Raw genomic sequence first — 25,401 nt, forward strand, 5'->3', positions numbered from 1 at the left:
ATGAACCGATATTAACAATTTTCAATAGGCTTCGTCCCTCAGATAATAGAAGATCATGTGCCAAATTTCATTGAATTATCTTCAAAATTGCGACCTGTAGTTTTATTACAAAATTTACAAGCCCTATTCGGGGGTTCAGTTGTATGGGGGCTAGGTGAAATAATGGACCGATATTAACCATTTTCAATAGGCTTCGTCCCTGGGACAATAGAAGATCATGTGCCAAATTTCATTGAAATATCTGCAAAATTGCGACCTGTAGTTTGATTACAAGGTTTACATGGACGGACAGACGGACGGACATAGCTAAATCGACTCAGAAAATGATTCTAAGCCGATTGGTATACTTTAAGGTGGGTATAGGACCAATATTATTGTGCGTTACAAACATCAGCACAAATCCAATATACCCTCCCCACTAAAGTGGTGTAGGGTATAACTAATAATTAGACTAATTAACTAACTTTAAATGGAATCAGAATATATGTTTTATAAAGTCTTATATGAAAATTGGTTTATAAAATAATACCACAATCACTTTTATAATGATTGGGCAAAATTTGTAATAAATCGCTAGACTTTTAAAGAACCGCTAAATTGTTTTAGATATCCCAAAATGCAGCAGAAACAAACAAAATTAGCATCACTGACACTTGAAAACAAAACAAAACAAAAATATCAGCAAAATTTACAAGAAAGATAAGAAACAACGAAAAAAATGGATGAAACTCCAATTAATTTGGAAAATATTTTGGAACAAGCTCCAAAATGGACATTTGCTGGTGATTTTACACTTCTACAATGGATGAATCAAATATCACAGGTATTATTTGATGATCTTATACGAAAAGTAATGAGAATTTAATGACATTCTAATTTGTATTGCAAATTCCTATAGGATTTGGAAACTAGAGCCACAAGAACTACAGAGGCTCTGACTAAACTCAACAATAATATTAGATCAACAAATATAGCTTTGGATAATGTGGCCAATAGTTTGACCACTTTGCAGTTTGGTAATCAGTTTGTTGAATGTCGTGTGCAAGATGATGATGAAACATTGGCAAATGAAGCCACTGGCAATGATAGTGTTAATGTAAGTAATGTAGCGGTGAAAATACATCACTACAGAGATAGTTTTAAATTATTTTTATTAATTAATGGCACTGGTTGTTGTACTGCTATTTACAATAATAATATATCTACCTTTCTGATCGTCCGTCTGTGTGACATTCCAATTTCCGTCATAACTTAATCAAATTTGGCTCGAAGTATTATTTTTGCTCCAAACACTAAGCCTTTTGAAACTATTTCTATAATTCTGTAAACTATACCCTACATATCAACACGCCAATTAAAGTACTTCTCGCAAAAATTACCTTATCACGCTTTATTTATGTTTTCACCATCTCCATTTATTTATTTTAGTCAATTGAACATACTCCAACATCCAAAGAAATACTTAACAAATTTCTGGATAATAATCTTAAAGTCCTTAGAAATTGTCACGAAAAGTATTCAATAGATCTTGATGATTCTGATGAGGATGAAGAGGAAAAATCTAAAGAAAAAACGTAAGTATTTCTTGATCAAATGCAATTGGTTATTGTTTATCGCAAAGATTTGTGTATCTTTTTAATAACTTTCATAAACTATTACTTAATTAAATGTATTTTCATTTCAGTTGCATTTATCAACCTATTAATCCCTATAATGAAAAACCTCTACCTTTCATATTTGGCTCCAAAGATTGGCATGCAAAATGGCATGTGGGTCTATATGAAAATCAACAAGAAAACAACTATTCTGGTGATGAAATATCCGAAGCATTTTCTGAATCATCTTCAACTTCACACTTGGATGATAATGAATCATTTGAATCGAATACCGAATGGGCATCAAGTAATTCCATAGATAATGACAATTTAAATACAAATATTGAGGTTAAAAATGCCACCACATTACGAGGATCACAGCCCCTACATCCAGGAACACCAAGTATACCCATCAATGTGGCCAGAAATACAGCAACAATTAGTGAATCGTCTTCTCTATCTACACCATCATCTTCTTTGGCTAAAAAACCTCTGAGAACCACAAAACAAACGGATAATTTAACACAAAGATCAGAGAGTAAAACTTCATTAAACTCTAAGATATCTTCTAAGGAATCAATTAAAGTTGCATCTCATAATAAAGAAACACCTCCTATGCAATATAGACAACAACCTCAACCATTTGTAGATTTATTTGCTGAACCACCAGAAGATCTAGAATCTTCAACAACATCTTCATCGGTGTCCTCAGCTCAAAATATTATAAGACCTGCAGATAATAAACCTTCTTTGAATACAGAAAGACCGCCTGTTTTCGCAACCCAACCTCCTCCTCCCTTTGTGGATCTTTTTGCTGAGCCACCAGAAGATATACCCTCATCTACTGCTTCTTCCTCAATATCTTCTGGTCGTAATATTAAGCGTAAAACAGTTAATCTCTTCGATGATGATGAAGACGATTTAGCTAAAGATGATTTATTAACAGCTTTAACTAAAAAAGAGGAATTGGTTGCCACTAAAAATGAAGAAAAGAAAACTTTAACGCCTGCTAAGGCCACCATTATAGAGAAACCGATAACGAAAACTCCCAAAACTCTCTTCGAAGACAGTGATGATGACGATGATGATGATTTCTTAAAGGCTTTTACACAAAAAACTACCTCTAAAGCAGCCACTAAAAACACTTTAACTAAGACTTTATTATTTGACAATGACTTCCTAGAACCTTCTTTAGAAACTAACTCAAGTAGAAATTTGATTACGCATACTCAGGAAAATACTGCAAAACCTAAAGTACGAGATATATTTAATGATCCCGAAGATAATGAAAATGATTTATTCGTTAAGGAAACAAAAGATGAGTCCAAACTTTTAACACAAAAGCCAAAAATCACGGATGATGCTAACTCTGAGAAGCCTGTTGTTAAAACTGAAAATGCTAAGAAATCTGTTAACTTATTTAATGATTCTATATTAGAGCAACCAGTTGCTGAAAATAAAAAGTTATCTGTTAATCTATTTGATGATTTTGAGGATGAACCTAAATCGGACAATTTGTCTATTAATAAAAAACCAAAGAAAATAAATCTATTCGATGATTTAGAAGACGAGGACGGAGATGATTTATTTTCTAATAAAACAAAACAAATCAGTATTAAGAATATTCCCAGAGAAAGTAGTTTAAAGGAAAATCAAATAAAATCCTTAGAAGAGACCAACAAACAAGTTGATAGACAAACAATTGTTGAGAAAATAAACGAAAATATTCCTGCTAAAAGCAGTTTGAAGGACAATGAAGCAAAAACCTTAGTAGAGACAAACAAACAAATAGAAACAGAAGTAATAGTTAATAAATCTGCCATAACTGTAGAAGAGAACAATGAGATAAAGAAAACTGTTAGTGAAGATCCTGCTATTGAACGAAATACCAGCAAAAAGGAATCAATTCTTAGAAAAACAGAAGAGAAGGAACATGTTCCAGTTGTAAACGATAATAAAGTTTTAGACAATAAAGAAAACAAAACATCAGATCAATCCAAACTTTTTAACAATGATGAAAATCTAATTGCTAAAGATACTAAAATAGCTACAGAAACCTCGATAGAATCATCAAACGTAGAGACCAAGAAAACTCCCTTAGATCATAAAGAACTTAATAATAATGATAGCAAATCAATGATACCCGAAAAAACTGTCCCAATAGCAGCAAATGCAAGCCAAACATCGAATACCTCCAATAAATATGACTTTAATTCAGTTTTATTATTCGATGAACCTCCAGAAGATGATAATGCTTTCTTCGAGACGCTTACAAAAACTCCACAGGCACTTAATAATAATTATAATGCCATAGATTTGGAACATGATTTATATGAACCTGATTTACCTAAAGTACCTGTGACTAGTGCCAGTAATAATCAAACTGATTCTGCGGAAACTAGACCGAATAACTTATATACTGGTTTACAGCTGTTTAGCGATATACCTCCAGATGATGATGAAGATCACGGTGCTGCTAGTGATACCTCTAATCATCCAACTGATGTTAATTCTACTAAACGTTTACATAGTGTGTTCTATGACGATTTCAGTGAGACTTTAATGGCTTTAAATCAAAATCAAGTTGTAAAAGATATACCCGCACATTCTATATTTAGTGAAGAACCACCGCCCATTAATGAGGAATTAAAATCTACAATTAGTAAAGATACAATAGATCATAAAGTACCTGATGTTAAGAAAGTAGAGTTGGAAAAAGATGTTAAACTCAAGGGCTGGGAAATAGCTGCTAAACTTGAAGAAGCTTTAACAAAACCTGACAATAAAAATGACACTGCAGCAGCAGCTAAACGTCCAGTTTCTAAATTACAAATGCCTCATATAAATATTAATGTGCAAGCTCTCTTACCAGGCGCTAATAATACTTTACGAAAAACCAAAGATGAGGCAACAAAGTCAGTTGTAATAGAACAAAGTAATAATGAGGTAAAAACTAAAGTTCCCACAGCACAAGCAAAGGAAAAGGAAGTTAGCAGCTTAACAAAGCCAACAGCAGAGGTAATTAGAACAGCTGAAACTGAACATATTTTACCCAGTGTTACTAAAAATCGTGTTAGAGGTCCAGCTGCCCGAAGACCCTCCACACGCAGGGCCAGACAAGAAAATTATCGCAAGAGTATGCTCGAAGAAACAGCAACTTTAGAAAGTGATGAAGAAAATAAGAAATTACAAAGTAAAAAGCAGGAAATAAACAATCCCATAACCTCGCCAAAGGATGTACAATCACAAATTAATAAAGAAATTCAAAAGCAAACTAAAGAAAATATAAAGGAGGAAATTCCCAAAACCACAAACCCCTTAACATCTAGTTTGTTTGAGGATAAACCACCAGAACAAAGTAATATTTCTAATATAAGCAAAAGTTTAAGTTTGGAAAACAAAAGTAAAACTGAAAACTTAAAACAGGAAAGAACAAAATCTTTAGAAACATCTTCATCAAAACAAAATATGCCAAACTTAACAACAGCACCAACAGTTAATAAAAATATTGGAAAAGACAAAACAGATATCTTTGAACCAAAGGAAAGTGTTAAGGAAGAAATTAAACAAAAACCAGCTCCAACAAAGGCATCATTACTTTTTGCTGATGAGGAAGAAGAGAACGATGATGATGATCTATTTAAACATATCATAAATTCAAAAACAACTGCAACAACAACTAAAACTGAGACAAAATTACATAAAAATGATAATATTGTTGCAAATCTTTTTGCTAATAATCCTAGTATGCAAGTCACAAAAGAGCAACCAAAACCATCGACTTCAAATGCCGCACTAAATGCACATGTTGATGCTAACACTATAACTACAACGAAACCTGACAACAAACACCCACAACCTATAAAAGATAATGACAATTTATTTAATAAATCTCAAGCCAATACAGCAACATTATCCAATCAATTAAAACCGAAAACTGAGATTACAAAGAAACCATCATTTTTCGACGACGAAGAAGATGATGATGATGCCGATTTATTTAAGACTAATATACCAACCAAACAAACCATCAAGAATTCCAACACCTTAGAGGATAGAAATAGAATAGCGAAATCTAAATTCAAATCATTTTTAGACAGTGAAAGTGATGAAGAACCTATTGTAGCTGGTCTACAAACAACGGCAACAACAACATCATCACATACTAATACGACATCGACTAACAAAATCCCAAATGTTACCATTCTATCAACAATAGATTCAAATGTTAAATTATTTTCCGATTCCGATACGGATAGTGATGATTTGTTTGGCAAATTGTCATCAGCTAAAACTTCAAATAATAAGACAACTACAGAGACTATGTCAAAAAGCCAAAAACCTCAAATCAAAGCTCAAACAAAATCTTCATTATTTAGTGATGACAGTGATGCTGATGATTTTCCCATCTCCTCTAAGAATGTTGCTAAAATTACGTCATCGAAGAGTTCGTTAAAAGAGATTAAACCAAAAGTTCCTGTTCAAACAAATACCAGCCTTTTTAGCGATGTAGACAGCGATGAAGATGATTTGTTTGGCAGTTCAGCGGCAAAAGTAGCAACTACCATTGGTAAGTACTTTAACTTATTATTATTTAAAAACCGTGGATTTTTATTTAAGTAGAATTTTACAAAACGAGATTTACTAACCCGTGTAGTGTTAATAGAATCGATTTTAACGCCCACAAGACTCAATTTTGTTTTCTAACACATAAGCGAATGTAAAATAAAGTTGTTCCATTTATATTTATGGGTGTTCTAAATATTAAGGAATCAGAAACTCTTGATGTCATGAAAGTACAGTGCGATGTCCGCTGGACTAAGTAAGATTTACTTCACTCCATCAGATTTCCTTACTATTTAAATCACATATAGCCAACCGAAAATGGAATACAACTCTTATAGATCTGCCGGAGCTTCGAAGACTATTTTGATGCTACTCGACCACATACAGGAGAGGTCGAAGGTACCTGTCGGGGAAACTATACTGATTCACTTAAACACCGCCCCAACATGGGGTGTATTTCACTGTTCTATCTATATTACAACGGAAAGTATTCCTCTCAAATTAGGGAACTTGTTCCAGATACACTCATATTTTTACGCAACACATGTTCCTGCAGAAGTAATCCCTGTCACTCTCTCTATCTTCCCTCCCACAAACAATTTTCCTAGATTTAACACAATGCTCCGAATAAGTAGGGGTCATCCCCTATTGCTTGTCCACAAAGGTTAATACGTTATTTTACAGTCGACATATTGGACTTTAAAAGGATAGGTTTTATTTATAAAGGTGACTTCGCACTTCTTCTTCAGATATGGCCGGAAACGAGTTTTTTTCGAGTGTATATCCAAACCATTTATTCACACGTACAGAAAACGAAATTCTCGTGCAGAAATCGATTCGACTCTCCGCCAGAAGTAAACAGCCATTTGTTCTTCTTACGAGTAGCCCACGAATACGAATCTGACCTGGAGGTATATTTAGCAGGACAGATGATCTAAGTTGGTCTTCAACATTCAAGTGACCTCAGTGGAGAATGTTGTGAAGTTTCTCATTTTGTAAATTTGTAACAAAATTAGCAGGTATAAATAGATGAATTGGAATGAATTAAAGTCCCAGTGTGCTCGACCCAAGGACCAAATAAGATGTATAAAAACTATAAAAAATTGGGGTAACTCTCGATATTGATTTGATATGTTAGATATTCAAAAACCCGGTTTGCAGCCCGTTCGTATGTGGAATAAACTTCCTGCAGAGGCATTGCCTGCCACTTTCGATATAAGAAGATTTAAATCAAATGTCCATAAACACTACTCCCTCTATCCTCCTTCCCCCAACCTATTTTCCTAGTTCCAACACAATGCTTCGCAGTAGGGGCCATCCCCTGAGTGCTGGTCCAATTAAAAAAAAGGATCGCTGTGAGGGTTCTTATATTACTCTACTTGCTGTTTTCATGATGAAACCGGTCAGATAGTTCATATATCTCTGAATGGAGAAACGTATAGTGAATGCAGGGCAAAAGTAGAGTGAAACACCGTGTCTTATTCTGGCAACTTCTACAATAGTCGAAATCCCAGTCTTCTGCCATGCATGCCAATGACGCTGTGTCTAACATTTCCTGTTTTATTCCATCTGGTCGTGTTTCTCTGTTAGGGAAAACATACCTTCGAGATTGTGTGACAGGATTCGTCTTGTACCGGCTATTGGCTGAGGTCCCTTCGAGAATCACGTAGCGACTGTAGTTGAAACCTAAATCGCAGGAAGTGCAATAGGATCCCTCAGTGTATTGACAGTGAGACTAAATATTGGGAATGAGTTGGTAATAAACGAGTTGGAAGGCAGAATCAATCAGAAGTATGCGGAACTTATGCCACCATCATACCGAAATGAATCTGTCGGATAATAAAATTGTGTGATTCAACCTGGTGATGGTCGTACGATATTCCTATTCATGTATTATTGATAAAATTTCCTTCTTTGTCATAGTATATTTAGGTTTTAATTTGCTGTTGTTCTATCAGTGTGGTTATTGATTGTTGTCGAGGAACGCTTCAGATATGACACAGGGTATAAAGAGGTGTCACGAGCAAAAAACTATTTCCCTCTCTTTCGCACCAAACAATTTCAAAATCAAAACAAAAGCTGATTTTAGACTTTTTGAAATGTCAAAAGTGACATCTCTGTATACTTTGTGGATATGATCTGAAGACTGCCGGACAGGAATTAACTGAACTGCAATGATCAGAGAATATCTAGCTCAAGTACTTGAGCAAAGTGGATGTACATAAACCGGCAATATGTACAAAATTTGACACCACCGGTTAAACCGAGAAGCCTCAATGTTAACCCGGCGAAGACGGAAATCTGTCTTATCACAATAAAGACAAAAATGTCTAAGTATACTGAACCCTGTTTCCTGGGCAAGAAGATACCGGTGACAGACAGAATTAAGTACTTATGTGTAACCCTTGACCGGAAATTAAAATGGAGACACCACATAGAGGATAGGATTAACAAGGCGCATCGATGCTGGGCGATATGTAGGAGAACTATAGGCATGAAATGTCTTAGCCCTACTATGACACATTGGCTTTATAAAAGTGTAATTAAACCAATTTTAGCTTATGCTTCAATAATCTGGTGGACTTCTTTGGACAAAAAGTGTAATATCAAACTACTACAATTAAGCGTACATGCTGCTTGGGTATAAGTGGCGCCATGAGTACTACGTCAACCAATGCTCTGGAAACGTTGCTAGATATTCCACCCATTGATACATATTAAAGATATGAGGCAGCACTTACAGTCGAACTAGCTAAAAGCGATTATAGGACAGTCATCAATGTATACTGGACACATTTGAAGGCTATAGACAATCATCGGACGTGCCTGATCGCATACCAGACACAGAATATGTCGAAAACTTTGAAACGCTAATCCCAGATAGAATGTTTTGGTCAAGCGGAACATTAGAGCAAATACCCATAGGAATCCATTTCTACATGGATGGTTCTAAATTGGGGGACAAAGTGGGTCTGGGGCTCTATATTGAAGACCCAGGAAGAGAAATATACCACCATTTATTTAATCACAACACAAGCTTCCAGGCAAAAGTCCGAGCAATAACGGAATGGATAGACTGGATTAGAACAAATATGGCCCCAGGGCAGGGCTTAACATATTTACAGACAGCCAAAAGGCAATTAGGGGGATATCAGGTGATAAAGTGAAATCCAAGCTTTAAAGGGAAGGGAGCCCGAGGTAGTTAACATGATGAACACAAAACCATTCGACGCAATGAAGGCTAAATTAAAAATATGTGTGAGAGAATCCCATAAGCCATTTTGGAGTAATGGTGGGTAAAACCACAAAGATCTATAGGGTGACCCTAAATAGAGCAGGACGAAAAATCTCCTCAAAATGAGCAATTTTGTTGTTAGTATGATGGTACGTATTATGAGTGGACACCCAGTATAAAAGGCACAGCTATACAAAATTGGACGTGCGGATTCAGAGCATATAGAGAGGATAGTGAAACTCTCGAGCACTTTCTTCGTCGCAGTTAGATCCAAATATCTTGGCAGTGATATTATTCCGTATATAACATTCCTCACGAACACTGATTGGAAAATTCTTAGGAATTACTGAGTTTCTGAACACTGAAAGATAATAATTTAGTCAACCTTTTTTTTACCAACAAACATTTTTCTTCCATGAAATGGAGCGCATAACCGGTCCGATAATGTCCTAGGTGTATTTCTTCGGATTTGGTGTGGTATACTTCCTATTCTATCAACCTAACCTATTAAGTGGATTTGGTGAGTACCACCTTGCGATAGGGATACACACTATGTAAATCACTCTTACATCTATGAGAGACCGCCAGGAAAGTTACTGCTTTCGCTTACATAGGTTCTACATATTAAACACGATACACAAGGGGCTGTCAATAAGATTTTGCTTAACCGGTCAGCCCTAAGTGGACAAAAACCCAAAACTTTTATTCATTTGTTTAAGGAAATAATAGAAAAATTCTAATACTGGTGGTTCTATTAAAAATTTCGGTTTATGTGCAATACTGAACTTTAGTTGAACTTCACTTGTAACTGTAACCAAAAGTTCGGTCAGACACTAATTATGATAATATATATATATAAAAAACATAACTCAAGTTTACAAAGCAGATAAGACAGCTTAAATCAAGACTACAAATGCCTGTAATTATTTAATTTTTTATCTTTATTTTAGCAACAAATATACCCAAAGCAACAACAACAAATATACCCAATATAAAAGCACCAGCAACAACAAAACCCATTGCTTCTACGGCCGAAGTAACTAAACCCAAAACTATAGCAGACAATCCCTTAGCTGATTTATTATAAATTCTAAATTAATTTATACTAATTTTAAACTTTATATTATTATTATTATTATTGTAATGTTTAATTGAACAAACCACAAATTGTTATTTACTATTTAATGTTTTAAATGAAATGAACAAAACGAAGAAAAAAAGTGCATTGAAATTCGTATAACGAATTAAGTTTATTTTAAAATAATTATTACGAGTATTTACATAAACAGTTTTCTTTAGATAAACTTAAATTTAATTTAAATAAAATAATCGTTGTATTAAATGAATTTAAACAAAAAAATAAAAAAAAATTATTAAATAAAAGATACATTAAAATAGATAATAATAAATTTACAATTTCATCTAAATAACAGGTTCAATTTATAGGCGTATGTAGCCAATACAATTAAACTTTACATAATTTTATAAAAATACTTTTTCACGTATATTTTTACTTCTCTTTCTTTTTTTTAAATCAATTGTTATAAAACTATAGTTGGTTGTTTAACTTGAGTTAGTTTTTGATCTTTGGCTAACGTTTTAAATATTTTGCATAGTATTTATTCTTTCTTTCTTTCATTCATTATAGACCTTTTTTAGAAAATTAATTAATAAACAAAATTTAACACACAATTATGAGTATAAATAAAAACGTTTTTAAACAAATAAACAAAAATATAAAAATATTATGCATATAATTGTATAAAATATAATAATGACTTGATATTACACTCTCTTATTTATGGGGTAGCACCTTAAAATTATAATATTCTTTCAGCGTTAAAATATGGAAGAAGGTTTCCTTTAAACAAATTACTTATAGTTTAACTCATAAGGCCACATCACGATATTTACGATAATCATCGGATTCATTGCCCAATGATAACTTACTATTGGCGGTTATATAGGGATTGGTGTAGTTGGCATAACCAAAACCACCATAATATTGCAACTGCTGTGAATTACGCCTTTGGAATTGTGTTGCTAGAGGAGCACCAGGTGTTAGACTTGTCTGACTGCCCGGTCTGCGATAGAGATTCAAATTGCTATTGTAGGGTAACTGCTGTGGTGGTCTTTGCTGCTGATGTTGTTGTATATAACCCAACATGGCTAGATAGTATTGTTGCTGTTGATTATAGTTCTGCAGCAGATTATTGCCATAGGCTGCCAAATCATTTTGTACTTTATTAATGCCATCGAGATTTTCCAACGATATACAATTGCGAGCCAATTTTGTAGGTGGTCCCTGTTTGCCCGCCTGTACATGAGGTGGCAGTGCCATGGGTTCTCTTTGTTGAGGCTGTTGGCCTCTCTGTTGTGGTGGGGAAGGCTGTTTCGGTTCGATGGAACAATAAATAGGATCATTTGAGCTAGAACCTATGAGTGAAGGTGGCTGTTGTTTTTGAGTATCCTGCAGATTTTGTTTTAAATCATCGATAGTTATATTGAAATATTTGCCATTCTTTTCATCGCTATTTTCCAGCACATAACGAGGATTGTAAAGACCGGGTAGAGTACATCTGAGATCCATAAGAGATTGAGCACGATTGTTGCCTAAAGGAGTACAATAGTAAGTTATCCTTCTATTTCTTTAATATTCATCTATTAACTTACCCGTTCTATTGCCATTATTGCCTTGTGCCGCATATTGTTGCAAAAATGGCAAAGCAAACATACTGGCATTGAATTCGTTTTGTGAACCGAATGCATTGAGACCCTGAGGCTGTGATCCATTAATACTGGCCTTACTAGCTGCTTCGGTTATTTGAAAACCAGCATTTTCGAAAGCTGTTTGTTGATTTTGCAAACGTTTACTGGAACGTCGAGAATCGGCCTTAGTTATGGGAACACTGGGTGGTGGTGTTTGAAGCTGCAAGCGTGTAGCTAAATCTTGTAGCTGTGTGAGAACCTGAGATTCACGACGCCATCTTGAAAGAAATTTAGAACATTTTGTTAGAAATATAACGAGAGTTAAAGGCGTATGTATATGAGCGAATTTTTTGGTACATTTTTGTTATTTAAAAGTATTAAGTTCACAAATTAGTCTATTGCCTAGTGTAAGGACTGATCTATAGTCTAGTCCATTATATTATTGACTGGTCTATAGACTTTTAACTTATCTGTGGGCTAGTCTATTGTCCAGTCTATGGTCTAGTCTATGGTCTAGTCTATCGATTAGTCTATATACATATCTGTTGAGTAGTCTATTTCCTAGTCTATGGACCAGTCTGTGGAATAGTCTATTGAATAGGCTACTAGCAAGTTTATTGACTATTCTGTTGCCTAATCTATAGATTAGTGTAAGTATTGGACTACTGATTTGTATACAAGCAAGGCTATAGTCCATTGATTAGTCTATATACTAGTCTATGGACTGGTCTGTTTATTTCTTCATTGCTTAGTCTATGCACTAGTTGATTGACTACTTCTGACCTCTTTCAATATTCCTTCTTTCTTAAAGAATCACAATGGTCTCCGAGTGGATGTATATCTTTTGGTACACAACCCTTTTAAACTAAACTAAACTTCGATTAGGTAACAAAGCGTCCAGTAATCAAAATCCATTTCCTAAAAGTTCTCTACTGTTTAAAAATCAAAAGAATTAAGAAACATACAGTTTATTGTATATAAAACAAAAAGACTTAAGACACATACTCCTTTTATTGATTAATACAATGAAAGACTTAAGACACGTACTTTATTTAAACTCTCATGCATTTATGAAACAAAAAAGACTTAAGACACACACTTCTTTAATTGATTAACACAGCAAAAGACTAAAGACACAAACTTTATTTATTATTTGCTCATTCATTAAAAAGACTTAGGAAATGAACGTTTTTAGGTTGTAACCGAAAAAAAAACAAAAAAGAATTAAGATACAAACGTTTTCTATTCCAAACAGAAATACTTAAGAAAGGCGAAGAAAAAACTGTTATTAGTTTGAATTAACAATTTGGGAAAGCAAAAACAACTAGTTTCGACAAAATATCTAATGATATTCAACGCCAAAACTGAACGATTACCAGCTATGATCATGTGTTCAAGAACTAGTTGTAGAAGTGGTACAATTTTTGTTGGATAAAGTTATGTATTAATTCTAACTAACTAACTAACTAACTAACTAACTAACTAACTAACTAACTAACTAACTAACTAACTAACTAACTAACTAACTAACTAACTAACTAACTAACTAACTAACTAACTAACTAACTAACTAACTAACTAACTAACTAACTAACTAACTAACTACTAACTAACTAACTAACTAACTAACTAACTAACTAACTAACTAACTAACTAACTAACTAACTAACTAACTAACTAACTAACTAACTAACTAACTAACTAACTAACTAACTAACTAACTAACTAACTAACTAACTAACTAACTAACTAACTAACTAACTAACTACTAACTAACTAACTAACTAACTAACTAACTAACTAACTAACTAACTAACTAACTAACTAACTAACTAACTAACTAACTAACTAACTAACTAACTAACTAACTAACTAACTAACTAACTAACTAACTAACTAACCTAACTAACTAACTAACTAACTACTAACTAACTAACTAACTAACTAACTAACTTACTAACTAACTACCTAACAAACTAAATAACTAATGTTCTAATTGTTTACCATTATCATTTGTAAAATATTAATTTGTTATAAAACCAATTAGTACATATTTCCATAATAATGTGAATAACATTCTTTAAAGTTATTTATTATTTAACGCTAAGTTTAAGTTAATTATAATTTTAACTGCCCTTAAGCAAATAAAAAGAAACAAAAAAAAAAAAAACTCAGGCAAATTAAAAGCAAATGAAAGTGAAAAGAAGTTATAACAGTTTTAAAACCTCAACGTCTTGAAAGAAATTTCCATTAACAAGTTTTATAACATGTTTGTTAGTTTTTTTTTTTGTGTATTCCGTTTACTTTATTTTTGTTTTTTTAACACACAATTATAAATAAATTTAAGAAAAAGTTAAACTACCACTTATATTTAGCTAAAATAATATTTGTTATTTATTTAATATTTTTTTCTACATACCTTAGGCCAGTTGGTATCACGCAAATTAAAGCAAAACAATTTATAACCAAACGCACTAAATACGCTATTAATTCGGTTAAACCATGAACGGATTGAAGGCCCTAAAAGTTACACAAATGTTTAATTTTTATAATTTTATTTTTAGTTTCATATAACTTACCCAATGTTGTGTGGTCATAATCATGACAAATATTAATTCGGGTATTGATAGTATACCTATAACCACCGACCAGGCAAATAACCCCCATGATAGACCCGTTACTAGGCCATGTATTAGTATTGTTGTGGCTACAAACACCACAAAGTATTGTGTACATAATATGTAGGCTGAATAGGGTAAATCACCTTTTGCTTCTAAAATCCATGACACTTCACATGAAAATGCACCCAAATAGACAATCTGAAAAGGAGACCAATTGGAAAATAAAAAAATAATTCAAAACAAACGGAGAAATGTATAATACGTTTTAATCAATATTAAAAGTGTATGTTCCCTAGCTAGTGGTGTCACCTCAGGGAAGGGATAACAGATAGTCATCCCAAAAATAAGATACAAACCATGAAAATAACGATTAAAATTAAATAACGATAAGGGATGTAATGGACAATCTATGTCCTTCCATCTGTGGTTTCACCTCAGGAAAACAAACCAAAAACGTACTTAGACTGTTGGCGAGTCATGTGTTGTCATTTCCTGCAATCGTAAGTAAAAGACTACTACGAAGTTGGGTTTCAGTTGGGCTTAAGTCCGGGTAATGTATAGCATACCATACGCAAAAATGTATAGATGAAAGTGAAGGAGGGTGAGGATTCTGACATTATACTTTGGTTTTCACTCAGAATCCTTAGATGATAATGACAACACCATCATATCAAATCCCAACAAGAATGAAGTAGAGCAAATGGTGGAAGAAATAAATAACAGCATAGCAAAGCTATTGACTATGAAAAAAACGGCTATATACAGCACAGAGGAGAAGGTTGAAGACAATGCTCTAGAGGATCATATTGGGCCAATCCTAAAAATCTTAGAAGGATATATCTTTCAACCTATGAGGCAAAGAGAACCAGATCTCCTGGAGAAGTTAACACAGAGAATAAACACGTCTTGAAAAATAGTGACAAAGCCAAGACAAAGAGTTTCCAGTCAGAATCCTACGAGTGTGGGAGATAAAGCCAAGCATGAAATTGGGAAGGTGCGCATGTCGGCCAAGGAGGAAAGGGTTTCTGAAAAGAAGTCCTACGAACGTATAAGAAAAAGAATATGCTGAAAAGTACTGCCATCTTATGCCAGGAAAGCCGATAAAAGGCACCGGGACGATCACTGCTATACACTATATGCCACCAGTAAGCCGACGGACAAAATAGTTCACTACAATAAGAAGATAATACACCCATTTGTAATCGATTGGCCAGTGGACCGCACAACACATTACAGGGAAAATTCATTCTTCAGTCGCAATATTCGTAAGTTGAACAAACTTCCTGCAGAAGTATTCCCTGTTAATTTCGAAGAAAACTATTTAAATCAAATGTCCACAAACACTACCAGCTCTATCCTACCCCCAACAACATAATTTCCTAGTTTCAACACAATATACTGCTTAAGTAGGAGTCATCTCCTGAGTGACAGTCCAAAAAAAAGTTAATAGAAGATTTGGTCAACAGTAACATAGTAGACCACGTAATCGCTGCTAAGGTCAAACATCCCATAGAGAGCGTTAGCATTGAGTTCATCGGGGTGTGATGGTGATGAGGTTGACATCTCAACAATATGGTGAGTATTCCCTCTCCCTGGGGCTCCTCTAAGGTGAGGCTAGTTAAGATAAATGACCATTTACTGCTCTTAAAGTATGCTGAAGAATGACGATATACTGGAGTAATGGAGGGCATTTATAGGAAATTGGACTATAAGGCCGTTCAGAAAAACACCATCGATGGAATGTAACATCGTTTTTAGTCCCGAAAAGGGCATAGAATTTCTAACAACGGTTGCCTTAGCATCATTAGTTACCACGTGCTATCTAGAGGAGTCAAATGGAGGAATATTATAAATCTAATTGTACAATATTCGGGACCTTACTAATGAAGGGTTTAGGACAGGACACTTTTCAATATTGAAATAGATAGGGTAGCCTTTAATATATAAAGACGCAAGTTCACAAGTTCTTTGGTTCGGGGATGACCTCTTTGCGAGTGAAGATCTGTTCTAGAGAAATCCAGTTAATTGAGGCCATCTGGAATCTTGGAAGAATTTTCCCAAAACGAGACTCCTGGAAGTATTTTTGTGAACAGATAGCGTTAATAACGAATTGAAGATCCAAAAATGTATATTCTAACAAAAAACTATGGTCAATGATATGGACAGAAGTTTGATATGGAGCAGTCCATGAAATGCATAACTCACATTGCCCTCCTGGTGTAATTGAAATCGATACCGAGAGAAGGAGAGACTATCAGATAGATCAGAGTTTTACTCCATTTGTATAAGGCTTCAAAGCCGGATGGTATTTCCCCGGCACTCTTGCAAATGGTAGGGAATTAGTTTCAACTTATCAGTCAATGATTATTACTGTAGACAGGATGCAAAGGTATTATTTATTTCCCAAACTGGAAAGTCCATGGAGTAGTCAATAGACTAATGCAAAAATTAGTCTATAGACCAGCCAATAAACTATTCCATAGAGTAGTTAGTAAACTAGTAAAACACTTGTAAATACTTAGATTAGTTCATAGACTTGTTAATAGCCTATTCCTATAGTAGTAAATGGCCATAGTCGAACCTAGTCCATAGTAAAGTCAATTATCTAATCAGTGTACTAGTCCATAGAATAGTCAATTGAATAGTTAATCAATGGAATAGTAGTCTGTGGAATAATTAAGTGGTAGTCAATCGACTAGTCCATAGAGAAGTGGCCTGACTAATCAATAGAGTAGTCAATAAACTAGACTAGTAAATATACTATTCAATCGACTTGTCAATAGGCTAGCCATAGACTAGTTAATAGTCTAATGCATTCTATTCAATAGATAACTCAATAGCATAGTTCATAGATTAGGCAATAGACTAAGTAGTCAATATACGAGGCGAAGGGGATTTTGTATGGAGGCTATGGTCAATTATGGACCCAAGCCAATTTTGTAGTTTGGTTGCTTGGTGAAATAATGAATGGATTTCAAAATCAATAGGGTTCGTCCTTAGTTGAACGTCTAGCATCGAATTATCTTCTAAATTTGCTACTTTGTTTATAAGGTTTACATGGATGGTCATGGATAAATCTACTCAGATTAGTATAACTTATAATTCAAGAGATTCTAAACCACTGTGTCTGGACTGTTTTCAATTTGAAAATTAAAAACTTGTTCTAAAATAACTACACCATTTCCAAATAAATTTCAAAAAAAATATAATCATGCTTTTGAAATTTTCAAAACAATTTCAAAAATTCTTTATTCTACTTTAAAATATTGATGAGAAAAAAATGTGGACTTACCAAAAGTAAACCAGCAGCCACGCAGCAAATAATAAACAGATTCGCTTTTATGAAACGCTCCATAATGTGGTCATTCCAAAAATTCTTAAGACCACCATCAACACCGCTGCTGCCACTTTTAAAAGTTTCACTGGATTTTTCACAATTCATTGTAAATTATTTGTGAATCGTATAAAGTGTTAGAAAAAGAAAAATGAAATTTATTTTTTTTAACGATTATAATTTTTTTTCAGCTGTTGTCATAAGTTGATATTTGTGAAATGTTTTTTTTGTGGTGCGTTTGTATTTTATGTATAAATGTTTGTAAATGTGAATTTCTTGTTTTTTTTTCTTGAAATTTTTTAGAGCATCAATTGTTTGTCATTTTCTAAAATTTAATTCTAGTTTTAGTTGAATTTAATTTTTTTCATTTAAGTGTGTTCTTTTTTTTTTTGAACATTTTTCTTCATGTTTTATTCATTGTTAAAATTTTTGTATATTTTTGTCAACTTTATTTGTTTAAATATCTTTTATTTATTGTTAAATGCTGCGTGTTATTATTTTTTGCTGGTGTGTTGTTGATGATTTTGATTTTGATGATGATGTTTAAGTTTTGTTTTTATTAAAGCTGATTAAATTTAAAAGCGTTTTTTGATAGTAGCCATGAAATTTTGTTTTATTATTGAAAGCTGTAAATGTAAGAAAAGAAACAAGTTCATTTTGCTGTTTATTATGATTTTTTTGTGATTTCTTTTAAGAAATGTAACACCATTACCCATTTTTTGTTTCAGTTATTCTTAAATATACTATTTACATTTTTTGTTGTTGTTATTGCTGTTTTTTTCTAGCCAAAAAAGTTATTAGAACAGAAAATTTAATTTAATAAACATAACGCCTTGTTAAAGAAGTGATAAATGAAAATTTAGAACATTTTGTTATATTAACAATGTTTTCATAGTAAATTTGAGAAAGAAGAATCCTCAGATCGAAATATATAAGATATGAGTCCACACTTACAGCCAAATGGCTTTTAACTTTAGGCGTACGTAAACCTGATCGCATACCAGAAACTTTTAAACACCGATCCCAAGTAGCTGAACATTAGAGCAAATACCCCTAGGAATCCGTTGATACTCGGATGGCTCCAAACTGAGGGAATAAAACGGGCCTGGGGTTCTATATAGAAGACCAAGAAACTGAAATATACCACCGTTTACCTAATCACAACTCTAGCTTCCAGGCAGAAATCAAAAACAAAAGGTAAAATCTAAAACCGTATTGGATTGTAAGAAAACTTTAACCAAATACTCTCCCAGAGGTAAGGTTTACATCATACGGGTACCAGACCACTCGGTAGTAGTCGGCAACGAATGTATTAGGGCGAATGTATTATCTTTTAAGGGAAGGGACCTTAACTTGATAAACGCAAAACCATTTGAAGCAACGAGGGCCTAACTAAAAATATGGGCGAGAATCCCATAAGGCCTCTTAGAGCGGGTTTTTGAGATGGTAATCAAATGCCAATTAATAATCAGATTAGTTAATCTAAAAATAAATTTAATCTTATGTTAATCCCCTTTGATGTTTTTGAGTACAAGATTAAACTTCGCAATGTTGCCATACAATACAACAGAAAACTTCACTGTTTGTTATCAAAACAGTGCATATTTTATAAAAAGAAGAAGAAGACAATTGTAAATTTAATATGAAAATTAATGAAAACTTAAATTAAAAACAAAAAAATGTATTTTGAAGTGTCCATAATTTATACTAATCAATAAATAGAACAATTTAATGTTTATATTTATAAAAATTTTATAAATTTTTTGCATCAGCTGTTTACACTTTTGCATTTCGTGCTTAAGATTAAACCATCTCCATTGGGCGCTTAAACTTGCAAACAAAATTAACTAATTGAGTACTCAAAAACATCTTTCGAGGATTAATTTTAATTTAATCGCTAATCTTTCACCTAAAGATTGGCCCTTAATGTAATGAATCAGTAGGTAGAACAACATATATCCCTTGGCAGGACTCAAAGAGAGTTGGACGAGAAGGTTCCCCAAAATGAGCAAGTCTGAGATTAGTATGATGGTATGTGTGTACTTTGTTACAGAATTAAAGAGTACTTCCTTTGCCATTCTCAGGCTATCGCCGAAATTAGATTAGGATATCTTGGGAGTGACATTATTCCCGATATAACATCCCTGATGAAAGTTCCTTTATAAATAAACATTCAATCAAAACCATTTATAATTAAGAATTACAACCTAATTTTTCAACAGAAATTATTCAACTAGAAATCTATCTAAAACATTCTATGGAAATAGATCAAGAATTTGCTATATTTGGAATCCTAACTGTAACCATGGATAAATACCTACCTATTACTAATGTTCCCATGATTTTAATGTGTACATTTTATCACACACATACACTGTATCTGTTCAATTTAATTATCACACAAATTTATTAACAAAGGAAATCAAGTTTAACTAAAATAGTAACATAAATTGTTGTTAAATTTACAAAAAAACTAAAATTGTTTTGACATATTTCATTTCAGCAATGTCCGCTTAAACATGATTAATAGAATTTAGTAAAATCATGCAAAAATTTTCGGAAATGTTTACTAAACCGAGCTTTAATTAAAACAAATTTTACAAAAAAGCTCCAGTTTTTTTTTGTAACAATGCATTTTAAACACCAGCACATTTAAATACCGGTTCTATTCGAAGTTCGAACATGCATTTTTTTCTAACAGCTGCGGGTTTTGTATGAGAGTGAGTATAAACAAAACAATGAATAAACAATATAAACAAAAACGTCAATAGATTTTCTTTGTTTTTGCTTTCATCAAAACAAAAGCAAAAAGAAAACAATAAAGCAATAACAGCAACACTTGTAGACAGTTCGTTAGTAACTGTTCTTTATTTTTTTTTTGTTATTTCCTTCTCCGTCCAATTGGCATTTGGAATAAACAAAAGAATGAACAACTTTTTTTGTTAAACTTTCCTTTCCCATTTTGCTGTATTTTACAAAATTAAAATAAAATATTGCAAGAAGGTAGTTAGTGGAAATTGATAAATACAATACAAGTGTTTGAAAGTGTGTGTGTGTTTCTTTTTAAACTTAATGCCACAAAGAAATGATTAAAATGTAGTAATAGGAAAATTGTTGTGAAACAAAATAATTGGCTATATAGGATTAACTTAAGAAAATACCCTACAAGTGGTTAAAAATGTTGTAAAAAGTCATAGTTCTGACTTTGCATTAGAATTATAATAAAAAAATTGTACAACCTTAAATACTTTATTTGGACACTAAAGAAATAAAAGAGAAGTTGAGAAAAAGAATTACTTATCTATCAGGGATGGTCTACCAAATAATTATTTGTCAAAAATCTTAATTTGATAGATGTGATAATAATCGTTTAAGATATCACCCATTGGGCTGTTTGTTAATAATCTCGGGTAAACAATCCGAGTTATACACGATCAGGATAAGATATCTAAACAACCAACGACAAAAATTAAAAAAAAATAAAATGAAACTTGTGTTGTTATAAACAATATAGACCAAAAAATTTAACCAAGAGACCAGGGTATTACTTTTTCAATATCAGATTTCGAGGTATCATAGCATACAGTTTGAAAAAACGTTTTTTTTTTTTAACCAGTATACTAGACAAGTACCTCAAATATATGCAGCATGCTTATGTAAAGGGACGATCGGTGGAAACGGTGTTGAATAAAGATGTTCGCTATAAAAGTTAATCCTACGATAGCAAACTGTATACACTGCTGGTATGGATTGACATCGAAGGCGCCTTCAATAACTTACACACTGATACTCCTGATAACCATCAGGAAAAGGGGTATTTCGCGGTACACCAGTACAGGGTGGCATTTTGTCCCATTTACTCTGGGTAACCATGGAAAAAGCCTCCTATGGTCCCAAACCAAGAAAGGACTTAGACGCCTCTGGGCGATATGTAGAATAATACTATGACACATCGGCTTCATAAAAGTGTAATTAGACTAATTCTATCTTATGCCTCAATAAACTGGTGGACTTCTTTGGACAAAAAGTGTAATATCAAACTACTACAGGAAGTTCAACGTATATGCTGCTTGGGTATAAGTGGGGCCATGAGTACTACATCAACCAACACTCTGGAAATGTTGCTAGATACTCCACCTATTGAAACATATATAAGATATGAAGCGGCACTTACAGTCGAACGGCTCATAACTTTTGGCGAACTGACCAAAAGCCGTTATAAGACACATCATCAATACATTAGAAGGCTATACACAATCTTTGAACGTGCCCGATCACATATCAGACACAAAATATGTCGGGAACTTTGAAACACTGTTCTCAGATAGAAGGTCATGGTCAAGCGGAACATTAGAGCAAATACCCGTAGGAATCCATTGCTATACGGATGGCTAAGACCGTATTGGATTGTAAAAAAGTTCTCCCAGAGGTAAGGATTGTATCATATGGGTACCAGGACACTCGGGAGTAGTAGGCAACGAAAGAGGAAATGTATTAGCTTGAAAGGGAAGGGAGCTCGAGATAGTTAATCTAACGAACGCAAAACCATTCGACCCAAACAAGGCTGAATTAAAAATATGGGCGAGAGAATCCCATAAGGCCTCTTAGAATAATGAAATGGTGGATGGAACCATAAAGATCTTATGGTCTGACCCTAATGAGAGCAGGACGAGAAGCTTCCACAAAATGGGCAAGTCTGAGATTAGAACAATGGTACGTGGACACACAGGATTTCGGGTCCAGCTATACAAAATTGGATGTACGGATTCAGACGAAAGTAGAGTATGTGGAGAGGACAGTGAAACTCTGGAGCACTTTCTTTGCCACCGTCAGGCATTCGTCGAAATTAGATCCAAATAACTTGGGAGTGATATTTTGCAGTAAACACAATGTTTTTTATCAACAAACAGGCCCGATAGGGGCCTAGGTGTATTTCTTCGGACTTTTTTGAAAATAAACTGATTTTATGCATGAGATTTTATAGGGTCAATTATGGACTGATCCTTATATTATGAGATAGCGAAATTTCATCGCTATATTTCTATGTTTCTATTTTTGTTTAAATTGAATAGTAGAATAGATCGAATTGTGTACAAATATTAACTTCTAGCTGCTTCCAGAACGAACGTGTTTTTATCGTCTTAGAATCTATTAAGAACCCAATTATTATTACTAATTGTTGCAAACCTATTAACTTAAATGCATATGCCATGAATAGTGCAGTAGGGTATTTTTTAACTGTTTGAAAGAAAAGCAAAAACCAAATCTAGAAACATTAATTATATGAGCTGAGTTTTACGGGTGAAATAAAGTAATTGGCTATGAAGGTAACAAAGTGATTGAATTAATAATTATCGCTTCGTTTTATATTGTTTTTTTATACGTTATTTATAGAATATTTATATATTTTCTTCTTTCTCTTTTATTTTATGTTTGGTGAACAATAAAAAATAATAATCATTTAAATATGAACAACGGTTATTTTATAGTTTTTTTTTTTTTTTGTGTTTCTTGTACATAAAGAAGAGTTCATATAACCAAATCGATAAAAAATCATTTACATATTTTATATGAATATGTATTTAAACATAAGTATATGTATATGCAACAAGTACATAGATTTTTTTTTATTCTATATTTGATATTTACTTCTTTTTTATAACATTTTCGTTTTATAAAGGTGCATATATCCGGTGTTTGTTAGTTTTACCGGTTAAAATGGTCGTTGAACGTCTATGTTAACAAAACAATAATGGTTTTGTTGTTGTTGCTTTTTCATAAAAATGCGTAATTATATTTAGTGTCATTTATGCCTTGCGTAGCCGGTTTAAACAAAAATATTGCGAATTATTAATTCGTTTTGACAATTATATAATTGTTTATAATTAATGATCATTAACTTAGTAACATAACATACTTAAGAGTACGCACCTTTAATGAACAAATTAGGATTGTTTAAATGAAGTCGTAGGTGATTTATGGGAGTACAGTTTAGTGACATCTTTTACGAGGGATTTTATTTGAGATTATGCATTAATTTGTTTATGTCAAGGTAATAATTTCAAAATTATTTAAAAAATGAATAACATACATACACTTTATTGAATCGAAAAATCGGATATTTCATGTTATAACAATTCCTAGATCATCACAACTATTGCTAGAGTGTAATCATATGCCGTAAAATAAAAGTGAATTTCGGAAGATGGCCGTTCCTATATACACTTACTTCTTTATAAATCGATCATTTTGTTAAAAAAAACTATTAACTTCAAATAAATTGTTTATAAATTATTATAAAAGTGATATTTTGAAGAGCAACATCTGAACTTATCTGCAGTTATAGTGCTCTCTTTACCATAGTAGAGTGCAAAACTTTAATAACTGGTTTATACTCGTCTGCTGCAATTTATTCGTAAGCCCTCTAGATCTTTAAGAACTTGAAAAAGTTTCTAAAAGAATTATGCAAATATTCATAAAAAAAATAAATATTTAATTATAGTTTTTAAACTTTAGTAGTATTGTAGGAAGATAACAATTTTATAATTTATTTCAAATACTTTTATATCTGCGTAGGTCGCTTCAAAACTAAGATATTAAATTATGACAATAAAAACACGCACACACCTCAAATAAAGATGGTTTGGAAATAATAAAAATCATAATAATAATTATTTAAATAATAAAGAACTTAATACTGTCATTATGAATAATTTTTGTGATTATTAATTATACACCTAAATAATTAAAATATTAAAGCAAATATTTTATTAAAAATCAATATCAGCTTGAAGCTGTTGCTCTTTTAAAGCAAACATCAATCAATGGTTTCATTTTTAACCAAGAAAATACAATAAAAGCGACAAAGCTGCAATTATTCGACTTCCTATGAATTATAAATATTAATGAAAAACAATGTAATTATAGCTTTTGTTTATATTGGTACTTGTACAATTTTAAATTATGTTATCAATTTTAAACTCCTATGCAACTTTGTGGCAAAAAGATTTTGATTTTATGTTTGTTTGTTGCATGTCGTTACAATTTGAAATTGTTTTCTTTTTAAATAAAATTACATTTTTTAATTACATTCATTGCACGTAATAACGCATAGACAGATGTAAATATTTACATTTTAATATTTTAACAATAATTACAAGGTTATTCATAAAGAGAGTGTCTATCTATCTATCTATCTATCTATCTATCTATCTATCTATCTATCTATCTATCTATCTATCTATCTATCTATCTATCTATCTATCTATCTATCTATCTATCTATCTATCTATCTATCTATCTATCTATCTATCTATCTATCTATCTATCTATCTATCTATC

At 32.6% G+C, this 25,401-nt stretch overlaps 2 protein-coding genes across 3 annotated transcripts in view; one reads left to right on the plus strand and one right to left on the minus strand.

Moving 5' to 3' along the window:
• Positions 1 to 645: 645 nt before the first annotated feature.
• Positions 646 to 10,750, plus strand: LOC119607748 (WASH complex subunit 2). Its single transcript, XM_037961848.1, has 5 exons — positions 646 to 823; positions 899 to 1,096; positions 1,429 to 1,574; positions 1,685 to 6,165; positions 10,347 to 10,750. The coding sequence occupies exons 1-5, from the start codon at positions 719 to 721 to the stop codon at positions 10,481 to 10,483; spliced, it is 5,067 nt and encodes a 1,688-aa protein (XP_037817776.1). The 5' UTR covers positions 646 to 718; the 3' UTR covers positions 10,484 to 10,750.
• Positions 10,613 to 25,401, minus strand: part of LOC119607750 — a 29,948-nt gene continuing 15,159 nt past the window's right edge. For both annotated transcript variants that reach the window (XM_037961850.1, XM_037961849.1), the window contains 5 exons: positions 18,019 to 18,148; positions 14,685 to 14,924; positions 14,525 to 14,625; positions 12,070 to 12,383; positions 10,613 to 12,009 (listed from right to left, as the gene is read on the minus strand). In XM_037961850.1, coding sequence (XP_037817778.1) covers positions 11,285 to 12,009; positions 12,070 to 12,383; positions 14,525 to 14,625; positions 14,685 to 14,924; positions 18,019 to 18,081 — 1,443 coding nt within the window. In that variant the 5' untranslated portion in view covers positions 18,082 to 18,148 and the 3' untranslated portion in view covers positions 10,613 to 11,284. The remainder of the gene's footprint in view (positions 12,010 to 12,069; positions 12,384 to 14,524; positions 14,626 to 14,684; positions 14,925 to 18,018; positions 18,149 to 25,401) is intronic.

The sequence above is a fragment of the Lucilia sericata genome, unplaced genomic scaffold (assembly GCF_015586225.1).
Source record: "Lucilia sericata isolate MDLA Ls3-8-SP2 unplaced genomic scaffold, ASM1558622v1 Contig000745F_arrow, whole genome shotgun sequence".
Taxonomy (NCBI): domain Eukaryota; kingdom Metazoa; phylum Arthropoda; class Insecta; order Diptera; family Calliphoridae; genus Lucilia; species Lucilia sericata.